The sequence below is a fragment of the Orbicella franksi genome, chromosome 11 (assembly GCF_964199315.1).
Source record: "Orbicella franksi chromosome 11, jaOrbFran1.1, whole genome shotgun sequence".
Taxonomy (NCBI): domain Eukaryota; kingdom Metazoa; phylum Cnidaria; class Anthozoa; order Scleractinia; family Merulinidae; genus Orbicella; species Orbicella franksi.
This window is the reverse complement of record NC_138155.1, coordinates 2,051,320-2,070,000: the sequence shown is the minus strand read 5'-3', so window position 1 is coordinate 2,070,000 and position 18,681 is coordinate 2,051,320. Positions and strand designations below refer to the sequence as shown.

The 18,681-nt window shown below is 39.4% G+C and overlaps 1 protein-coding gene across 2 annotated transcripts in view; it reads right to left on the bottom strand.

Moving 5' to 3' along the window:
* Positions 1–18,681, bottom strand: part of LOC145502777 (VWFA and cache domain-containing protein 1-like) — a 50,009-nt gene that overhangs the window by 23,474 nt on the left and 7,854 nt on the right. For both annotated transcript variants that reach the window (XM_081482153.1, XM_081482152.1), the window contains exons 6-14: positions 18,135–18,408; positions 17,401–17,597; positions 16,232–16,312; positions 15,316–15,628; positions 14,427–14,615; positions 13,337–13,677; positions 12,642–12,792; positions 11,481–11,707; positions 6,553–6,620 (exon numbers count right to left, since the gene is read on the bottom strand). In XM_081482153.1, coding sequence (XP_081338279.1) covers positions 6,553–6,620; positions 11,481–11,707; positions 12,642–12,792; positions 13,337–13,677; positions 14,427–14,615; positions 15,316–15,628; positions 16,232–16,312; positions 17,401–17,597; positions 18,135–18,408 — 1,841 coding nt within the window. The remainder of the gene's footprint in view (positions 1–6,552; positions 6,621–11,480; positions 11,708–12,641; positions 12,793–13,336; positions 13,678–14,426; positions 14,616–15,315; positions 15,629–16,231; positions 16,313–17,400; positions 17,598–18,134; positions 18,409–18,681) is intronic.

Sequence of the window (18,681 nt, the reverse complement as noted above, 5' to 3'; positions counted from 1 at the left end):
ATAATCGAATATAATACAAATAAGATTAATATCAAAAAAGTAACGCGATTCGTCGAGTCAGCCGAAAGTGTGAAGGGACCCGCGTGTAAAATATTCAATGTTCAAAAAAGGCGGTCCCAAAATCCCCAAACAAAGCCCTTGAAACTATGCCGCGGCAAGGCACAACAGGCGCCCTAAACAGGGCCCTTAAACAACAATAATGTAATAAATTCCCCGATGGGGGCCCCTGAGAAAACCTAGCGCTAACAAAGCTAACAAGATCCAAGGTCAGGGCCTTTGAACACCTGAACTAAGATAACCGCCAAATTTGCAAGTTATTTTTGCGCTAATTGTAGTTTATTCTTTTTTTCGAGTGGAATTCCTGACGTTTGTTCAAGCCAAAAGGTGCCAGAGAGAACAACTGTGCACTCCAATATGCCTCTTTAGTGATTAAAAGCTTTTCGATGTTACTTGTAATATATATATATATATACACATATATATACATATATATATATAATAATAATTACCAGCGGATAAACTGAATACTTCATCTGCTATGAAAGTGCTCAATGGGAAACCAGAGCTGCAAATAGATAGATTTATGGAGTCGGGCTAAGTCAAACACATTTATTCGCTACTCCGAGTTTCAAAAGCACGTACCAGGACGCACTTGACAAAAGTGGTTACAATTCCAAACTGACCTACAAAGAAACAACCCCTGATACACCGCGAACAAACCGCAGAAACCGTCAAAGAAACATAACGTGGTTCAATCCACCGTACAGCAAAAATATAGAAACGAAAGTCGGGAAATGTTTTCTTTCACTCGTCGACCAACACTTTCCTAAGTCGAATCCACTCCGTAAGATCTTTAATCGAAACACTCTAAAACTGAGCTATAGCTGTATGAGCAACGTCAAGACCGCAATATCCAACCACAACAAGGCTGAACTTAACAATGAATCAAAATCCTCTGATGAAACAAAGCAGGTCTGCAATTGCAGTAACAAGAATTCTTGTCCCCTGGACAGAAATTGCAATGTCAGGAACATAATTTATCAAGCAGAGGTCACCACCCCGGAGTCGAAAGAATCATACATCGGCCTTTGCGACACAACTTTTAAAGAACGGTATAGAAACCACACGTGCTCTTTCAGAAACGAACGGTACAGAAATGTAACCGAACTGAGTAAACACGTATGGAATCTGAAGGACCGTAAAATAAATTACGAAATCAAACGGAGCAAAGTAAAACAAGCAAAATCGTATTCAGACATCGACAAAAAATGTCATCTCTGTTTATGGGAAAAGTTTTTCATTATTTGTAAACCGGAAATGGCAACACTAAACCAAAGAAACGAACTCAGGCTGACAGCGACCTGCAGACACTCTAAGAAATTTCTGTTAAGTAACGTGATCGCTTAATCGTATTTTGTATACAAGACCGTCACACTTCCATCAGCCAATAACATCTCGAAATGTCACGCTGTAAGGCATTGTTCCCTATTTTAAATGTGTATATCTAAGATTGTAACCGTCTTTTTCTGGCAGTTGCCTGATGATTGCTTTGCAAGAAGCATGAAACTCGGAGTAGCGAATAAATGTGTTTGACTTAGCCCGACTCCATAAATCTATCTATCTATCTATCTGTCTATCTATCTATCTATCTATCTATCTATCTATCTAACTAACTAACTAACTAACTATCTATCTATCTATCTATCTATCTATCTATCTATCTATCTATCTATCTATCTATCTATCTATCTATATAATGTGGGAGGAAAAACACAAATAAACTGCAAGTTCATCCCTACAAGCCTGTTTCGTGGTTGCCCAGTCATCAGGGGATTTAATGAGAATAATCTTTACCACCATTTATATACAATATAATTTACATAATATATGCAGCGCGAAATTTAACGGGTTAGTTGTTTCGTAGGAGGGCTTTGTTTCTGGGGCGGCAAGATGATACGAGTTCATTACGTTTGTTAAGTGTTGATAGCTCGGGTTGGCAGATCATAAGGAATTTTTCTTTAAGGCAAAGGTTACATCTTTTGCTTGAGCTGTTATACGGCGAGTGTGATGAGAGAATGCGCATTTATTGGCAGAAACAAAGAATGGTTTGCATATCCCGTGCTTTTTGTTCCTAAATTCCTAGTCCTCATAGAGTTTCAAAATTACATGTAACTCTACCAGAATTTGGAGATGCTGTATATAAGAATAAATTTTTCCGGTTAAAGTAATTATTTTAGCTCCAAAGTTTCTTGAAGGAAAGCATGCCATTTATAACTGGCATTTTCTGTCTTAAACCCTTTCCAGAAAAGCAAGAAATATCACTTGGACACCACATTTAGGTAAGTAGCCTAGTTTTTATTGGAGTTGGGTACGGAGGGAGGGGAAAGGGCAGCAAATTAAGGATATACATGTGTAATTTTTCTGCATTCATTTTTATACCCTTTTAAAATATGACTATTATCTTTATTGTGTATTGCAGGTGAAGCAAGTTGTACTATTGTGCATATGCAAATAACCCAGATGAACACTGTGGTAACAACTACAGTATACTAGGGACCTTAAGATACGAGGACGGGAAGGCCAGGACGGCAACGGCAGTGGACGCGGGAAACTTTCGCGGGTCCCGTCGTGTCGCCAAAAACAAAATGCTTAAGATGTGCATTTTCGCAAAGGACGGCGACGTCAATAATTCGAACCTCGTACAAGCTATTCACAGAAGTAATGACATCCATTAGACTATAAAAGAGATGGTAGAAATCTTATCCTATTAGGCTTAAACGATAGTGAACAGCGACGCTGAATTTCTTTTTCTGTATAAGCGAAGCAAACATCTGTCAATATTCTAATAGAGAAACCATAATTTCCGTATGAAAAAATTAAACGAACAATCTGATCGACCTGCTTCAGATGGCTTTTCAGTTACCACTAAAGCGTTTGGGAATTCTGTCGCCGAAGAATCCTGACTTTTGGTGAACGTTTCAATTTCCATCTGTAATTGTAACAAGCATCATAAAAATCAAACAAATGCTGCTTCAAGTTCCGGGTAGCATAAAAAAACTAAACATCAGTTTGAAAATGTGTATTTCATTTGCTCGATAGATGCTCCATGGCATTCATTTTTACAACATTTTATCGACTGTACTTACACTGATGTATTCTCAATGCATACAGTTTGTAATGAGCTTGCACACTCGTGATAGCGTCTGAACAATGACTGCAGAAACACAAACGAACAGTCAAAGAATATTTTTATTCACATTTTCGTATCTCAGCGTAGTGTTCTACACCACAATCACGAAAACTGTGAACCTTATAAACATTCCTACCAATATAACTGAAAATAAAGTCGATTGGAACAGTTATCGAAGCAAAACAAGAGCAAAATACTCACGTTTTCGATACGACGGCTAGTCGGGCGAAATGGCGTCCTCGACGAGATGAGGACGGCAGAGAGATGAGTCGAGAGTTCTCGTGCGCATGCCCGGTTGAGTTAATTTACTTCCGGTAGCCGTCCTAGCTCGTCCCGTCCTGGTATCTTAAGGTGCCTACTATAATATGCAAGTGACAGTAAGCAAGTGTTAATATTATAATTAACAACACCATTACTGATGCTACATGTGTTTATCAGCTGCCAAAAATGATAGTAAAAGACTTCATAGAAACCGGCTTTAACAACACAAGTCACCCTGAAGACTTCATGAAATTAATCTGAGAATTACAGATGGATGTGGAATACTCCTACTTAGGAAGGGAATAAGATGCTTTTAACACTTGTGTTAGTTGCCACTTGAGCTGTCGAAACTCATCCTTTGCAAAAGACATTGGTTACAAGCACATAAAATGGCTCTTCAAACTGCACACCGTAAATCATCGAATTAGCACCCGGGGCGCTTATTTCAAATTTAGGAGAAGACGAGGGGGCGCTTATTCGAGGAGGGCGCTTAATGAAGGGGGGTGCTATTTCGAGGATTTGGGAACACTTTGGAAATTTGTCCATGCAGGTTTCGTAAAGTTAAGAATGTTGACAAGTGAAATCCACTTCAACTCACTACACGTGTCAAAACTTAACTCAGAACCTACAGCTTTATAGTGGAATACAGAAATACAACTTCAACTTTAAATTAGCAGCTCCATATCATGTTCATATACATGAACATATACATGTAGAGAAACATCAGTCTTTTATATTAGGACTACAATTAAAGGAAAATCATCATCATCATCATCATCATCTTTATTTAAAAACACGGTAAATACATCAGGCATTAGGAAAATACTAGACTCCATCATAAAGGAACACAAAAATAGAATGTGTTAATCTCTTTTAATCAATTGAATACAAATCTTGCAATGTTTATTTGAAGTTTAAGCTATCCTAACTGTTTCAGGTTATACCTGTTGAATTTTCATTCAATTCTTAGCATGGTTGTTATCATGCTGTACTTTTACTACATGTGTGTCCTGCTGCTGTAAAGATTATGTATTTATAACTCAGCCAAAAAATGTATAATCTGATCTGCATGTATAGGAGACTGTTGGCTACGATGTCTCCTCTTAGCTTTTATGTGCTACATTATGGTAGTCAGTATTTCAGTGGACTTAAAAAGAAAGAAAATGTTCCTAATAAAAGCAGTGTTCATCTTGATTTTTGTTGTTGTGCTCCTAGCTGCTGAAATCTGTTTCAAACATGTAATAAATAATTATTTATTATAAAACGATTTTACCAGAGAACAAATTCAACCACCTAAAGGGTGTCAATAAACAACCATATTTGGACATCAAAACCTATCCATCACATTTGACCAACTGATGTTTCTTTTCCTGTTTTCCATTGCAGTACCAAGAACAACTCTCCAATGATCAATTCCTCTTCTCTTTTTATTCAACTACGCTTTCTACATTCATCCAATAGGCCATTTCCGAGTTGCCTTTTGCCTCTGTGTCAAAACGAGTCTAAGTACAAAATCATTCATATGACTTTCACCTACAGGTTCTTTAACTCATTTTTATGTGAAAGGTTTCGCATGAAGACTCGTTTTGAAACGGAGGTAAAAGGAAACGTTCATCCATGAGCTGCTCGCAGGAGCCTTTGATTAACAATCCGAAAACAACAGACATTAAATTTCTCATATCACGAAAGTTCGAGGTGTCAATTCTCTTAAGAAAATCAGAGGGGATTAAACGCCTTCCAAACAGATAATTTACCTAAACGATCCATTGGGTGCGCCTGTTACATTATTTAATTTTCAAAACCTCAGCCTCGGGTTTATTCTCAAAATGCTCTTAACATTTAGCAAATTTCAGCCTCGACATTCTTATAAGACATATTCTCATAAGAAAAAACAAAGAGTGTAAATAAATGTTGTTACTGTCAATATCAGTCTTGGTTGATAGCTACCGATAATTGATGACAAGCTCAATGTTGCAAGTTCAAATGTTGTTGATTGGAATTAGCCATGGCACTACATATCATTCTGGACCCTAACAAATCTAATAAGCTTAGAATTTAAACAATCATAAGCATACATTATTTCGACACGTGCCAGTCTCAACGAAAACAAGGAGGCTAATCTAGGAAGATTCATGCATGATGTTTTCTCCTATTGCAAAAAGGCTGAATGATCAAGAAAATTTTACTTGCCTATGTTTTTCTTGAATTGCGTCCAGTCGCTCAGTTTGTCTTCGCCGGTATCCTAAATGAATTGCCTCAATGTAGACACGTTAGCAGCGCCCCACTTTCCCGGTACATTCAGGTCTACAAGCTGCATAGCACATTTGGCTCGTAAACAAGTTGTTTTGGCTTACCAACAGAAATACTGCCTAAATGTATCTTCCAATTCAGTACAATAAAATCCCTTGAATCGCTTTTTAGCCAAAGCAGGGTCGACGAAACCCATCATTTCGCTCGAAACGAAGGCAATTTCACCGCTATTTGCATAGTTTATTTGAAATCCGAGTCCGACACTGAACATCTAAATTAACTTGTAAGTTGCAATGAAAAGTGAACAACACAGTGGCTGTCACTCTTGTGCCAAATGAACGAGTCTTGAAATAAACAATTTGTCGCGACCCACGCCTTTTTCCTTGTTTTCCTGTGAAGGAACCGCATGAACAAGGGTCACAAATTTATACTCTTAGGTGAAAAATGCTGCGCTTTGTAACCGATAGGTGAGACTTCAGTCCTGCAAAATTTAATGATAGTCGAAAAATTTAGAGAAATGGGCTGAAGTTTTAATGAATAGCAGCTGAGAATCGACGAACATTTAACTGATAAGACCGAGAACAATAGACATGTGGATTTAGTGAGGAAGGTGAAAACAACCGTTTAATTGAAAATGAAAGGAAATTTACTCGTCTTGATTACAAACGTCTATCCGACCAAGCGTCGAACGTTTTTACAAGTTTAGTTTACGTTCAACAACCTTCAATGGTCGAGGTTCTGAATTTTACCCGGTTGCTAACGACAAGTCTACAGTTTCTATCCTGGTTATAATTACAGCAGGAGAAATTTATTTAATGGATGCGGACCCATCCTAGCTCATTATTTCTTACCTGCATTTCGCTTACACCGAGAGCGTCATTCGCAAAAGTCTGCAACTCCTGTCCTAAACGAGTTGGATCTAGAAGACGTGAGTCACATTGTGATGAAAACATCAAGAATACGACAAGCAACAACGCGATGTAAGTAGAATAAGGACTGTTAAACGGACAGATTGCAGCCATGATTCCTTCGTGTCCTTGTTCAAATATTGAGATAAGACCCTGCAGAATCAATTAATACTCATTGCGTGACTGAAAAAAAAACACACTGTTGACATGTACATTGTTCGGATGTATCCAATCACGAGCGAATTCTTAAAACAGGAAGAAGACTCATAACAAAGTAAATTTCTAGCGAGAGACAAAAACATGTGACGCTCTTGAGAGGGTCTGTATGGATGAATCAAAACAAAATGGTCAAAACAATAACTGAAAACTGACACATGCCCGAAAATTTAACTGACAGCTGACATTTGTAGTCAGATTCACTGACAACACACCAAAGGCTTTATCCCTTCATTGAAATATATTTTTTTTTTATTTAACCTTAGTAGCTTGATATTCATGCTGTTTACTTTGTTTTTAGACCCAAACCATCACACTGAGTTCCTCATTAAGTCTGTAACGATACCGCGAAGAAGGAAGGACCCGGTTAGTAAAGAAAAAAGTCTCTTTCGTTTGTTTCCAGGATCATGTTTTGCCTTTTAGGACATTCTTGTCTCCATAGCCCTTTTCGCTCTTCTTAGCCGGCGGGGCCTTGGCACGAAAATCGAAAGGCTCTGGAGACATAAGATTTCCGAGTTCTAGATTCTAGGACTTCCGGTCTTCATGTATGCAGTCGTATTTTTTCTTTATACTGTATGGGATTGACAATGGCGGCCGTCGAGGCAGGATTCGAGGAATCTTTGTTTCAGGCCTGCAATAGTATCAATTTGGAGACTGTTTTCGTTCGTATAGGACAGAAAGAGGTGATAAGGAACATTGGCAAGTCATTTTGTTTTTTTCAATTATTACCCTTTGTTTTCAACTCCTGGCATGGATCAACTGAATCGTTTACTTTCGTTGTTTCGCCATTAAATGCGAGATCAGACCGTGAAGCAAAACGATTTGCATGTCAGCTGTCCAATGGTTCGGAATACTGAGTCATTGAGCGAGGTTGAAATTATAGATATCAAGCAATTGAAGTATCCAATAATTTATGGCCACCCGGAGGCATTTGTTGGAAAATTAAGGAAGTTATTGGATTGTGAAGATGTGAGACGCAATATGAGAGCTGTCGTAATTGATGAAGTATATCTCGTTGTAGAATGGTAAAAAAGGTAAAGTCTGCATGCGAGCCAAGTGGCCCATCAGGCCGGAGCTTATCCCGGTTTCTGTAGCATGAAGCGCCTAGGAGTATTTCTACTCCCCCCTGGATGGGATGCTAGTCCATCGCAGGGTTACCCCCAGCATTAAGTTCGCCGGTACCCGTTTATACACCTGGATGGAGAGAGGCACTGTGAGAGTAAAGTGTCTTGCTTAAGAACCCAACACAATGTCCCCGGCCAGGGCTCGAACCCGGACCGCTCGATCCGGAGACGAGCGCACTAACCATGAGGCCACCGCGCCTCCCACTCGTTGTAGAACGACAAGTATTTAATATCTGTCTTGAGTTATTCCCATTTAGTACAGTATAATATAAGGCTTTTAAGTGAACGAATTTTGCTCACCAACTACGCTTTAAGGCCAAAGAATGTGGCAAATGAAATTTATAACTTTTATGTCTTCTTGTAGATGGCTTTGTGTACAAGAAATGAAATTTTGCTTCTTTATTTAGTCTTGTCCCACCTTCTCTAATTGCAATTGAGGGTGGAATTATCTGATTAGGTTACAAATTATTACAGTGAATGATGGCATTGTTTGTGTGATCATGATTTCTATTTTATTGATGCACTCAGACAATCCCAACCTTGTATGAGTGGCTTTCAAACTGTAAAATTAGTCTGTGACAATTTGATATACTAGTATATACTAAAGCAAAATGTGGAAATTTAATTGGCTGAGCTACTTGTATGCTATCACGGATCACAAACTAATTATAATCATTGTTAAATCAGCAAACATTTGCATACATTGTATTTACAGGAAGAGTTTTTGGCCTGCATATGCCCAAATAGGTATGCTTGGTGCCGTATTTGCAAAGGTGCCTGTCGTCGCACTAACTGCAACAGTAACTGAGCAAACAAAATGTTATACATATTATTGTTGTTATTATGTTATACAAAGTTCCCTTGGAATGGTGGATTCAGAAATCATTGCAGTGAACCCCAATAGGCAGAACATTTTCTACACCTGTTCAACACGACCACACACTGGCGATGACAAAATCAAAGTGCTGCTTCTTCTGTACATAGCGAAACTACAAGTTATGAGAGAGAGGATGCTCCCTACAGTGATTCCCTCCAATTTACATACTGTCATTGTGGACATTGTATATTGACAGTTTAATTGGAAAATTTTACCTCGAAACAGTATCCCTTGGTTGATGATTTTCTTAACTTGGCCTGTCTACTTGAAAATGTATTACTACTACAGTAAGGATAAATTATAGGTTGACCAATTGTTCTTGGAAAGTGAAAATTTCATTGCTTATCCCCTGTTTTGTAAGTGATGAACACATTGTATACTTCCTAATCACTGTAAACTTAGACTTTATCCATAAGACTATTATTGTTTAGGTTTCCTCAGTTACTATGTTTTTAAGTACCCATGAAATGAAAAAATCAAGTCATTTATTTAATAAAACTCGAATTGCTCCTTGAGGCTTGAAGAGATGGATATATTTTTCTACCCTCAATGTTGGTAAAAAGGTCTCTTCATTTTGGTGGATTGATTGCGAGTCTCTCACTGATTAGTTGTCAGATGGTAAACACAAACAGAATATCTAAATGTCTGTTTTAAGTTGCACATATATGAGAGTTGAGAATTTAATGTGTGTAGTTTTATGCAGTAACAGATTTGTTTTAAAATTGATGCCTGGCTGAGGCCTGGTTTTGAAAACCCTAATTTCAACTAAGTCATTTAATTGTACCTGACTGCAAAAGGAACACTTTCTAACGGTTTGCATCAGTACATAAAGCGATACTACACACCAAAACATCTAATAAAAGATTTGTTATCTAACTGCTGTAGTCAATAAATTTATCAATCAAAAGGGAGAGTGTGACAGTTTTGCGTGCGCGCGTTGACCTGTACGGCAAACAGGTTTTCTACTAAGGTTTTCTAATTTCTGGATAATAAAATTATCTATGGAAGGCAAAACTAAACGATGCTATCTTCCGAAGGTCATAAAAACCAAAACCGTGTTATCCGCTACTAGTGAATTCACTTAGACAGTTGGCGAGACAAATTCTAAAGATTCTATGAAAGAGCAAGATATATATATGCAGGACTGAAATGTCATAATGACCGTTTAGAAGGACGTCCTAGCAGAGGATATGGCTGATTTAGCAAGAGAACGGGAACGTCACTTGACGACGGCGCGCACAGTACAAATACCCAAATATGGTCAAATTAGAACAGAATCCAGGTTATTCCGCGCGCCCTGCAGTCGTCATCTGATCATATTTGGGTATTTGTACTGCGCGCGCCGTCGTCAAGTGACGTTCCAGTTCTCTTGCTAAATCAGCCTATAGAGGGTGGTACATCTCGAGAACGTTAGCCTACATTTTTCAAGTTTGTCGATTACAATCCATCTCAGCGTTCTCATTCTTATCCAGTCTTGTTCACGTGAGTTACCACCTTGGTTGTTTCCGTTGATTCTTAAGAGTATATTTTACACATTAAAAAAAGTGACTTAATACACAATGGCTTGTCCTTTTAAAAGCACCATGTCTCGTAATTTGATGTACTTTTCCGATTTCTACTTTTTGTACATTAATACCCTAACAAGAATGACACTTCACACTCTCTGTACTGATCTAGAATGCACTGACACCCTTATAATAAGGGTTATAAGGAGGCGCTGAGGCCTGGACCGCAGACGACACTGTTTGATCATAACTCGGTGGTGGCATGGCGATCCTGGTGGAGTGCACAGGAGCACCAGGTTCCGGGCCGTATGGGGAATATGCTGGAGTAGGAGCATTGTAAGACACCACGGCGGGCGGAGCTGCCACTGGTTGGACAGGCTGGTTCTTGGGTACCCTGTCTCTATTACTGCATTTGACGACTATAATTACTGCTAAAATAATAACGACTATTACTCCAATGACGATACCAGCAATGGCTCCACCTGACATTCCACCTTTGTCGTCATCATTATCGTCGTCGTCGGGGTCCTTAGGAGCACCACTGCTTCCAGGAGCTCTTGTGCCTGAACAAACAGATAAATCCATTAGTTTATAGTAACCAGTCACATCACAGCATATGGTCCTAACAGGAGAATTCCTCTTACTACGGACATTTCAAACCATACGTCTAGTAACATTTTACTTCTAGTTATTATCACTTGATCCATCAGTGCCTCTCCCCATCCAGGTGTATAAATGGGTACCAGCGAACTTAATGCTGGGGTAACCCTGCGATAGACTAGCATTCCATCAGGAGGAAGTAGAAATACTCCTAGTCGCTTCATGCCACAGAAACCGGCCGGGGATACGTTCCGGCCTAATGGGCCACTAGGCTCGTATACAGACTTTACTTTCACTTTTACCATCTACTTCCATAATGAGGGCAGCTTCACTTCTCGAACTCGATCACTCCCAATCAAATTATTTATTTTGCTATGATTTACATTACGTGCTGAAGAATTTACAGTAACATTATTAGAAAAGCCCCCAATTCTCTCTTAAAAGAAGGTCACATCAAAGCCCCTGAGTGAATCTTTGCTTCCGGTGTTAGTAATAAGACAGAACTGCTTCTTATAAAAACTGACCAGTAAGAAATTTACTGCAACCTACCTTCCTTGCCGCCATAACAGACATTGATATCAGCGCAGTATTTGTTGGAAAGTGGAGCGTCGTTCTTGTCTCTAACGCACCAATAGCAACCCACGACCCCGTCACATGACCCTGAATCTGTCTTCTCGTTGCATTTTGGGTCAAAGCATTTCTCTAAGCCACTTACGGAAGGATCATTAACTTGCTCGGATGGAACGACTGTCGCGGGTACGGGACAAATAGAAGTGCTGCGAAGGAAGAAAAAGGTAAAAGACATCGTTTCTCGTGGAAGGCATGTTTACTTGTGTAAACTATATTTTTAGAGTAGTACCCGCACCAATCGGTGGTTTGAAACCATTCCCGGGAGATTCAAATGTCAAAGACCGTGGTGGCCATGTTGGATAACAGGAACAATTGGGGCTAATTTAAATTACCGAAAATTATCAAATTAGCGCCTTCCCTTTAAAAAGCGCCCCTCGCCTCCCCCAATTTTTTGACGAGTAAGGAGACAACGAAGGATGTATAGTTTTCGCTGTGTAGTATTAGTATTGTATTTTGGGAACACGTTTAAATTGGAAAAAAAATTACAAGTACTAACGGTGCCGTGATTTAAACTTTAGGATCGGCTTTAATTTTATGTCGATAAACAGCTTATATTGTTGTTTACGAGCAGATGATGTATTAAAAGAATGATCATGTCAGGCTACGATTTGGGAAAAATTAAATAAGCGCCCCTCCCTCGATTAATCACCCCCCTCGAATAAGCGCCCCCCGTCTTCTCCTAAATTTGAAATAAGCGCCCCTAGCGCTAATTCGATGATTTACGGTATTTTGTTTATGGTCATCCAAAATGGCGACGATGACGTCAGTTGCAAACGTTCCTTAAACACATCACATACTGCCATTACCCCCCCCCCCCTTCCCATGAAAAATGCCAACCCTGAGCTTCAAAACCTAACTAATATTACTAACAGCATCGTACGCTTGCGTCGATCAAAATTGTGACAGAAAACAGCCAAGCCTGAAAACATTAGATCAAAGACGTGACTTTTCAAACTGGTTCAATAAACGACTTTGTTTCTAGAAACCTTTGTGAGATGAATTTACGACAGTGTAAAATTCCGACTTTGAGTTCGCGTGTTACGGAGAGGCGCAGTACAAACAGTAGGTGTCTTTTCTTACTTGCTGGTTGGAAACTCGCTTCTACAATAATGGAAGTTAAGTCGCGAAGAGCATGGACACTGGCAAGTCAAACCCTGGACACTGGAGCATTCTTTGTTACTGGAACACGTGCAAGACCTGGAGTTGCATGAACTGTCACGTGATATGATTCCTGATAAAAGAAAATACGCCAACAACGCGGATCAGGTCAAAGTGCAAGCCTGTTAAAAAATCCCAATAAAATGAACTGACAGGTTATTGCGAAGGAATCGGTTGAAATTTGCCAAGTAGCACTTTCTGTATTGGTAGTGCAAAAGGGCTTACAGTTGAGTCAGCGGTATATAGTTTCAGTCGCGCGATGTAGTCTAGATAAAATATTTGAGATACAACAATGAAGATTAAACGAATACCCAGTTACCATAACAAAAAATTGATTTCTTTCGTGCCCGTCCATTCGTTCGTTATCCATTAAAAGTTTATTTTCCCAAAATAATTGAAATATTATTATGTCTCATGCTTCTATCTACATTCATTCACACGAGTCCGTCTTAATGCCCACTGACATTCTGCTTGAATGGGAGAGTGGAGTTATATGTAGCATGGACGACAAACGTAGGATTTTAAAACTGTTTTCTGCCTTTAATTAAAAGTCAGTGTACTGCAAAAAATATCGTGGGCCGAGTCGACATGGTTACCAACATTATCAACTTCCTTACCTAGAAATGCATTGGTTCCCACCACACTAGAGAGCTGGTACTTCTTGCAGCGGGCTCCACTATCCAGGGTATCCACGCCTTCGCGTGGAATGTTGACCTTGTAAAAGTTCTGTAGCTTGATTTTCTCCAAATTGCGGCATTCTTCTTTCACCAGATAACCTTTCTGTAACAGATCTTCGGCTACGTCTTTTTCTTTTTCAGTGATGTGGACATATTCCAGTGTTTTGGCGGTTATATCAGGCACCAGGAAGTCATCGTGCATGATTAGAAATCCAGCTGCGTCAAGCACGAAACAGTCAAAGTTGGCTTCTTGACATTTTGGATATGTATCTGTCAGGAGTCTGAAAACAAATTAAGCAATTAGATTATGAGCTCGAGATTTCTATCGCGTGATAGTTGACGGGGGTGCAGCCCGAGTCAACTATCACGCATAGAAATCCAGAGCGAATAATCTAATTGTTTTGGCATAAATCTACTAGTCGTTCAAAACGTTGTCAAAATACTCTTGACAGACACCTCGAAAACGCAAAAAAGCGGCCGTCATTCTGTTAGCAAGCGCACACTGCCACGCTACCCACTATCTATGACAGAATAGATAGTGAGTAGCGTAGCCAATCAGAGAACGACATTCGTGATAGACCGCTAGTAGATTTATACTAACACCGATTAGTAGGGTAAACACCCCGTGAGAGATGCTAGTGAATGTTTTATCACCGGCATTTTACTAGGTTATATACCAGAAGAAATAAAATAATAATGATAACGATAACGCTAACGACAGCGTCAACGACAACCATAACGATAACGATAATGACAACGACAACGATAACGGTAACGATATAAACGACAATGATACGACAACGACAAAGACTACGATAACGACAATGGCAACGATAAAGATAACGATAACTATAACTATGACCATGACGATGACGATGACGATAACGATAACAACGACAGCGATAACGATAACGATAATGGTAATGGTAATATAATGACCCGAAATTTGAATTTTTATTGGCCTGTCATTGTATATGGTCATTTCGTAAAGACAGTTAGCCTATGTTTCTAGTGAAACTAACAGACTCACTTTTGGAAGTATGATAAAGGAAAGTCCGCACCCACAACGGCAATAACTTTGTCATTTGTTGTGTGTTGGCTGTTTATCTCACCACGGTAAATAGTGTGGGCAGCGGTTATCACCACTCCTGCACCAAAGGCGTCTATGTAAGGGGTAGAAAGGGCAACAAATCCCTTGTTGCTTAGCGCGGTGTGATACCTAGATAACAATAATTGCACGTGAAATAATATTAATAACTTATTTCATTACTTACGTAAAGGATCGGCATTAGAATTTAGATTTAGCAGGTTTGGCTTGGTCGAATGACTTGGTACGTCACTAACTGTTGAAAACTAATAATGGACCTGGTGAGAGCTTTTGGACTTTGTTTTTTAAACCAATCAAGGACCTGAAAACCAAACTAAGGGCCTCTTCATATGAGCCCGGTCATCCGGGCTTGTTTTCCGAGATCTCGCCTCGCCACTATTGTCTTTTCAATGTGGTCATATGAGAAGCCGGGCTCGGTAACCGGGATGAAAAATTGTCCCATATAAACACTCCAGCCCGGGTGACCGGGACGAAACTTTTTTGACAAAATAACTTCGCTTTCGGACAATAGTGGCTGAAACGGCATAATTTTTGCCTTATAAGAGTTTCCACTTCAGAAGTACACGAATTAGCATTAAAAGTAAAGAAACAAGAGTCAACAAAGCTACGATGGTCGCGAACGATACAACTTTTTGTGACCCCATTTTGGTTTTGTTTCTTGAATTTCATTCCGGTCGACCTGGCTGAAATTTCTAATATGAACAAATAACAAAGTTTGTCTCGGAAACTGAGCCAGCCCGATCATCGGGCTCATACAAAGAGGCCCTATTTGTGCGTTATTTCGTTGGCGCTTTACAGGCAGATACTTTACCATGGTCTTTTCCTTGGGTCGTACGATTTCGCCAGCGAGGTCCCTGGCGTCATTCTGAACACGCCATTGGCAGTACCAATATATCTCCAAACCAGATACTTCGTGTAATCCATCTTTTCTCGAAACCAAATATCTTCGACCTTTCGTGTGGCTATAACTGTGTCCCGAATGCCTTCTTTAAAGCCGGGGTTTGGCGAGCTTGTACTTGTCATAAATCTTCTATAAGCTTCTATTTCAGGGACTGTCTCATCTAAACCAAGGTAGGTATATGGATCTTTGAACGCCTCTGCACCAAACTTCACCACAGTCGAATCTGTAATAATGATTTCTAATTAATTCTCTTTAAACTACAAATCTACAGAGGTGAGGGAGTTTTATGCATAATGGCGCTTATTAGAGAGGAGAAGGACTTATGTCAAATCAAGCGTTAGTAAGAGTACTAAACTGATGCTACGAAATAGCAATAAAAAAAAAAGATAAATGAGTTTTTACGGCTTTTACGCTAAAAAAGGTAACACTCTTTTTTAGCACACACGAAGTATTGCTCCTTTTTGTAGCTGATGCCACGAAGTCTCTTAATTAAACTCTTAATTTCACTCTCTTAATTAAAGGAGAATGCTATAAATAAACGATATGTAATAAAACATAAAACTATCTCACGCTTCTCATTTTTGGTCGCGGTTACGTCGGTTTTGTTCTTGTAATGTTAAGAAATTGCGATGCGACCAGCATCCCGTCCAGGGAAGAGCAGAAATACTTATAGTCGCTTCATGCTACAGAAACCGCGATAAACTCCGACCTGATCGGCCACTTGGCTCGGATGCAGACTTAACGTTTACCTAAATTGACCAAGTCATCTCATGAACCACATTTACTAATTATAAATGTAATAATGTTAACATTATTTACTATTAACCTTTTGCAGCATATCTCGAAAAGTGAATACAAGGATCATCAGGTTTGATCAAGTCCAAGCGATGATACAAGAACTTGAAACCTGTGGAATTCAGTGAAGAAAGAATAAGTTCGTTGAGTTTGTTGTGTCGCATTGCAACTAGCTAGCTACCACGTGTCCTGCTCCGTAAAAACTAAAATCTTGATTTAAGATTTTTCGTCTTACCTCGGCACCAGAACAAAAGCTGACCTAAGTTGTCAGCTATTGTTCTGGTGCTGAGACGAAAAATCTTAAATTAAGATTTTAATTTCCATGGAGTAATAATGTATATATTTCGACAGCTTTCTATCCACAGCTCTCCTTGTCTCTTTTTGCTAAAATAGGGTTGCTATGGCAGCTTTATTTTTACAAACATACCTTTTCCAAATATTTCGAATTTCACTTAAGATAAAATTTCATTGCATACAGTAACTTTTTCATTTTATATCAAAGGTAGCATCCTTTTCTTAGTTTTGAATCGGAAAGACAGTTTTCGGGTTTTCGGAATTTTCAGGGGTTTTTTTTATGGTTTTCTGAAGCCACGTAAAAATGAAGCAATCCAAGATGACGAATTTTGGGAATCCTGACGTAACTCCCACGTTATGCGACGTCAACTTGCATTGTTGTCACTCTTTTCAGGGCAATCTCAATTCTCTCAGAGTCGTGGAGGATGTTGGGTAACTTCCTTTCATTGAACTCGTGTATTCGATTCCACTGATGTTGTATCAACCTATAATAGTATCATATTATCTCTGGGTGAAAACAACGCTGCAGAATATTTTTATTTCGCAAGAGTAAACGGACCATTACCAACTACTAATTAACCGAGAGAGAGGTCTCAAACCGAGACCTTGCCGTATTAACCGGGTGATAGCGAGGTCAATACGCAGGCAAGGCCGAGGTTTGAAATTTTCCCAGACCGAAAGTTCAAGGTTGATAAGCTGTTTATCATATGGCTGTTTGCCTTGCCTTTGGAAGCCCGTAATAGGCCCGTTGGCATTGCAGCAGAATAATGCCCTTGAATTACCCAATCAGAGGGCGCGCTACATCGGCTACAAACACAAGCTATATAGTAAAGGTGAATAATTTAATACCATCTAAGAACTCTGCTTATTCTGACGTTAACCAGGATCGTGTTTAATATTATTTACCTGAAGGAATAGTTTGAATTCCTAGTGTTTCGTCTTTATCGCCAACTGCTACCACAATGCCAACGGTAAAATTGGTCTCCTCAACTGGCAACCAGTAATAGATTGAAGGTATCTCCACAACTGTTACACCTTCATTTACCTGCCCACCTTTAGCCAGAAAACGTTTTGATGAAATACTCTTCTGTCCAGATCCACCGCTTATAAACGGAAAAAAAGCAACAGCCACATGAAAATAATTTATGTCGAGATACCTATTTAAGAGTTAGACGATTAATTAGTCCAAATAACAACAATGGAGTAACTGTTATAAATTAATTTGTTATACCTCCCAACTCAAATACGTTTTCCGATTGGAGCAGAACGGGTCACATGCCGTTGGTCAAAACTCACTAACTCCCTAGGGCGAACAAAACTCTCTAACTCCCTAAGGAAACAATTCCCCCAACTTGAACTTTCGACTCGCAAGTGATTAGGTCGTGCATGCTCCTTGAAACCACGGCAGATTTGTTGTGCCTGCCGGCGTCAACCAAACGATTTTTCGAAGTTTTTTTTTTTCGATTTTTCAGTTGGGAATCGGGAAGCATTGAGGATCTCGGGGAAACAAAACTCACTGTTTCCCTTGGGGCCAGTCCTTAAGTCCTTATTATCGTATTTTAATCCCTGAAAAGAATGTTGCATCCCAAGTAGGAAAGATCGTCTCATCAAATGTCTACTTGGAAAATGCAAATTCTTACCTTTTGATCGATTCAAATACGGAATAAAACTCCGGTTCAGGTTCTAGTGACGTGATTTCCATAAAAATCGGGTCGCCGAAGGCATTAGAAGGGGCTGGCAGAAGGGGATGCATCATGGTCCTTCCGGAGCTGTCTGCCATGAAAGCATAACTTGATTGGCCCTTCTGAAAGTAGGTGATTTCAGAAAGAAGGTCCGCCATACTTATGTCTGTGCCAACAACACCAATGAATTTGCCTTGGTGATAACAAGGCAGTGTTATGGATGTTATCAGACCTGTTGGCAAAAATCGGCTGTTAACAGACTTTTTGAAATAATATGAATGGACGAGGCAACTAACAATCGTTAAACATGGTAAAATTACCGCTTGAACGGAAAAAGATAGTTTTTGAAACAAGTAAGTTTGCAGCATATAAATCCCAAGAATTGTATCCATCCTTTGGCTTTGAGCAAGGTCAGTTTTATCACCACGTTATAAATATACGTTATTGTGAGTCAGGTCTTCGTTTGATGGATGCGTTTTCAGTCCAGCATGGATAAATTCCCAAG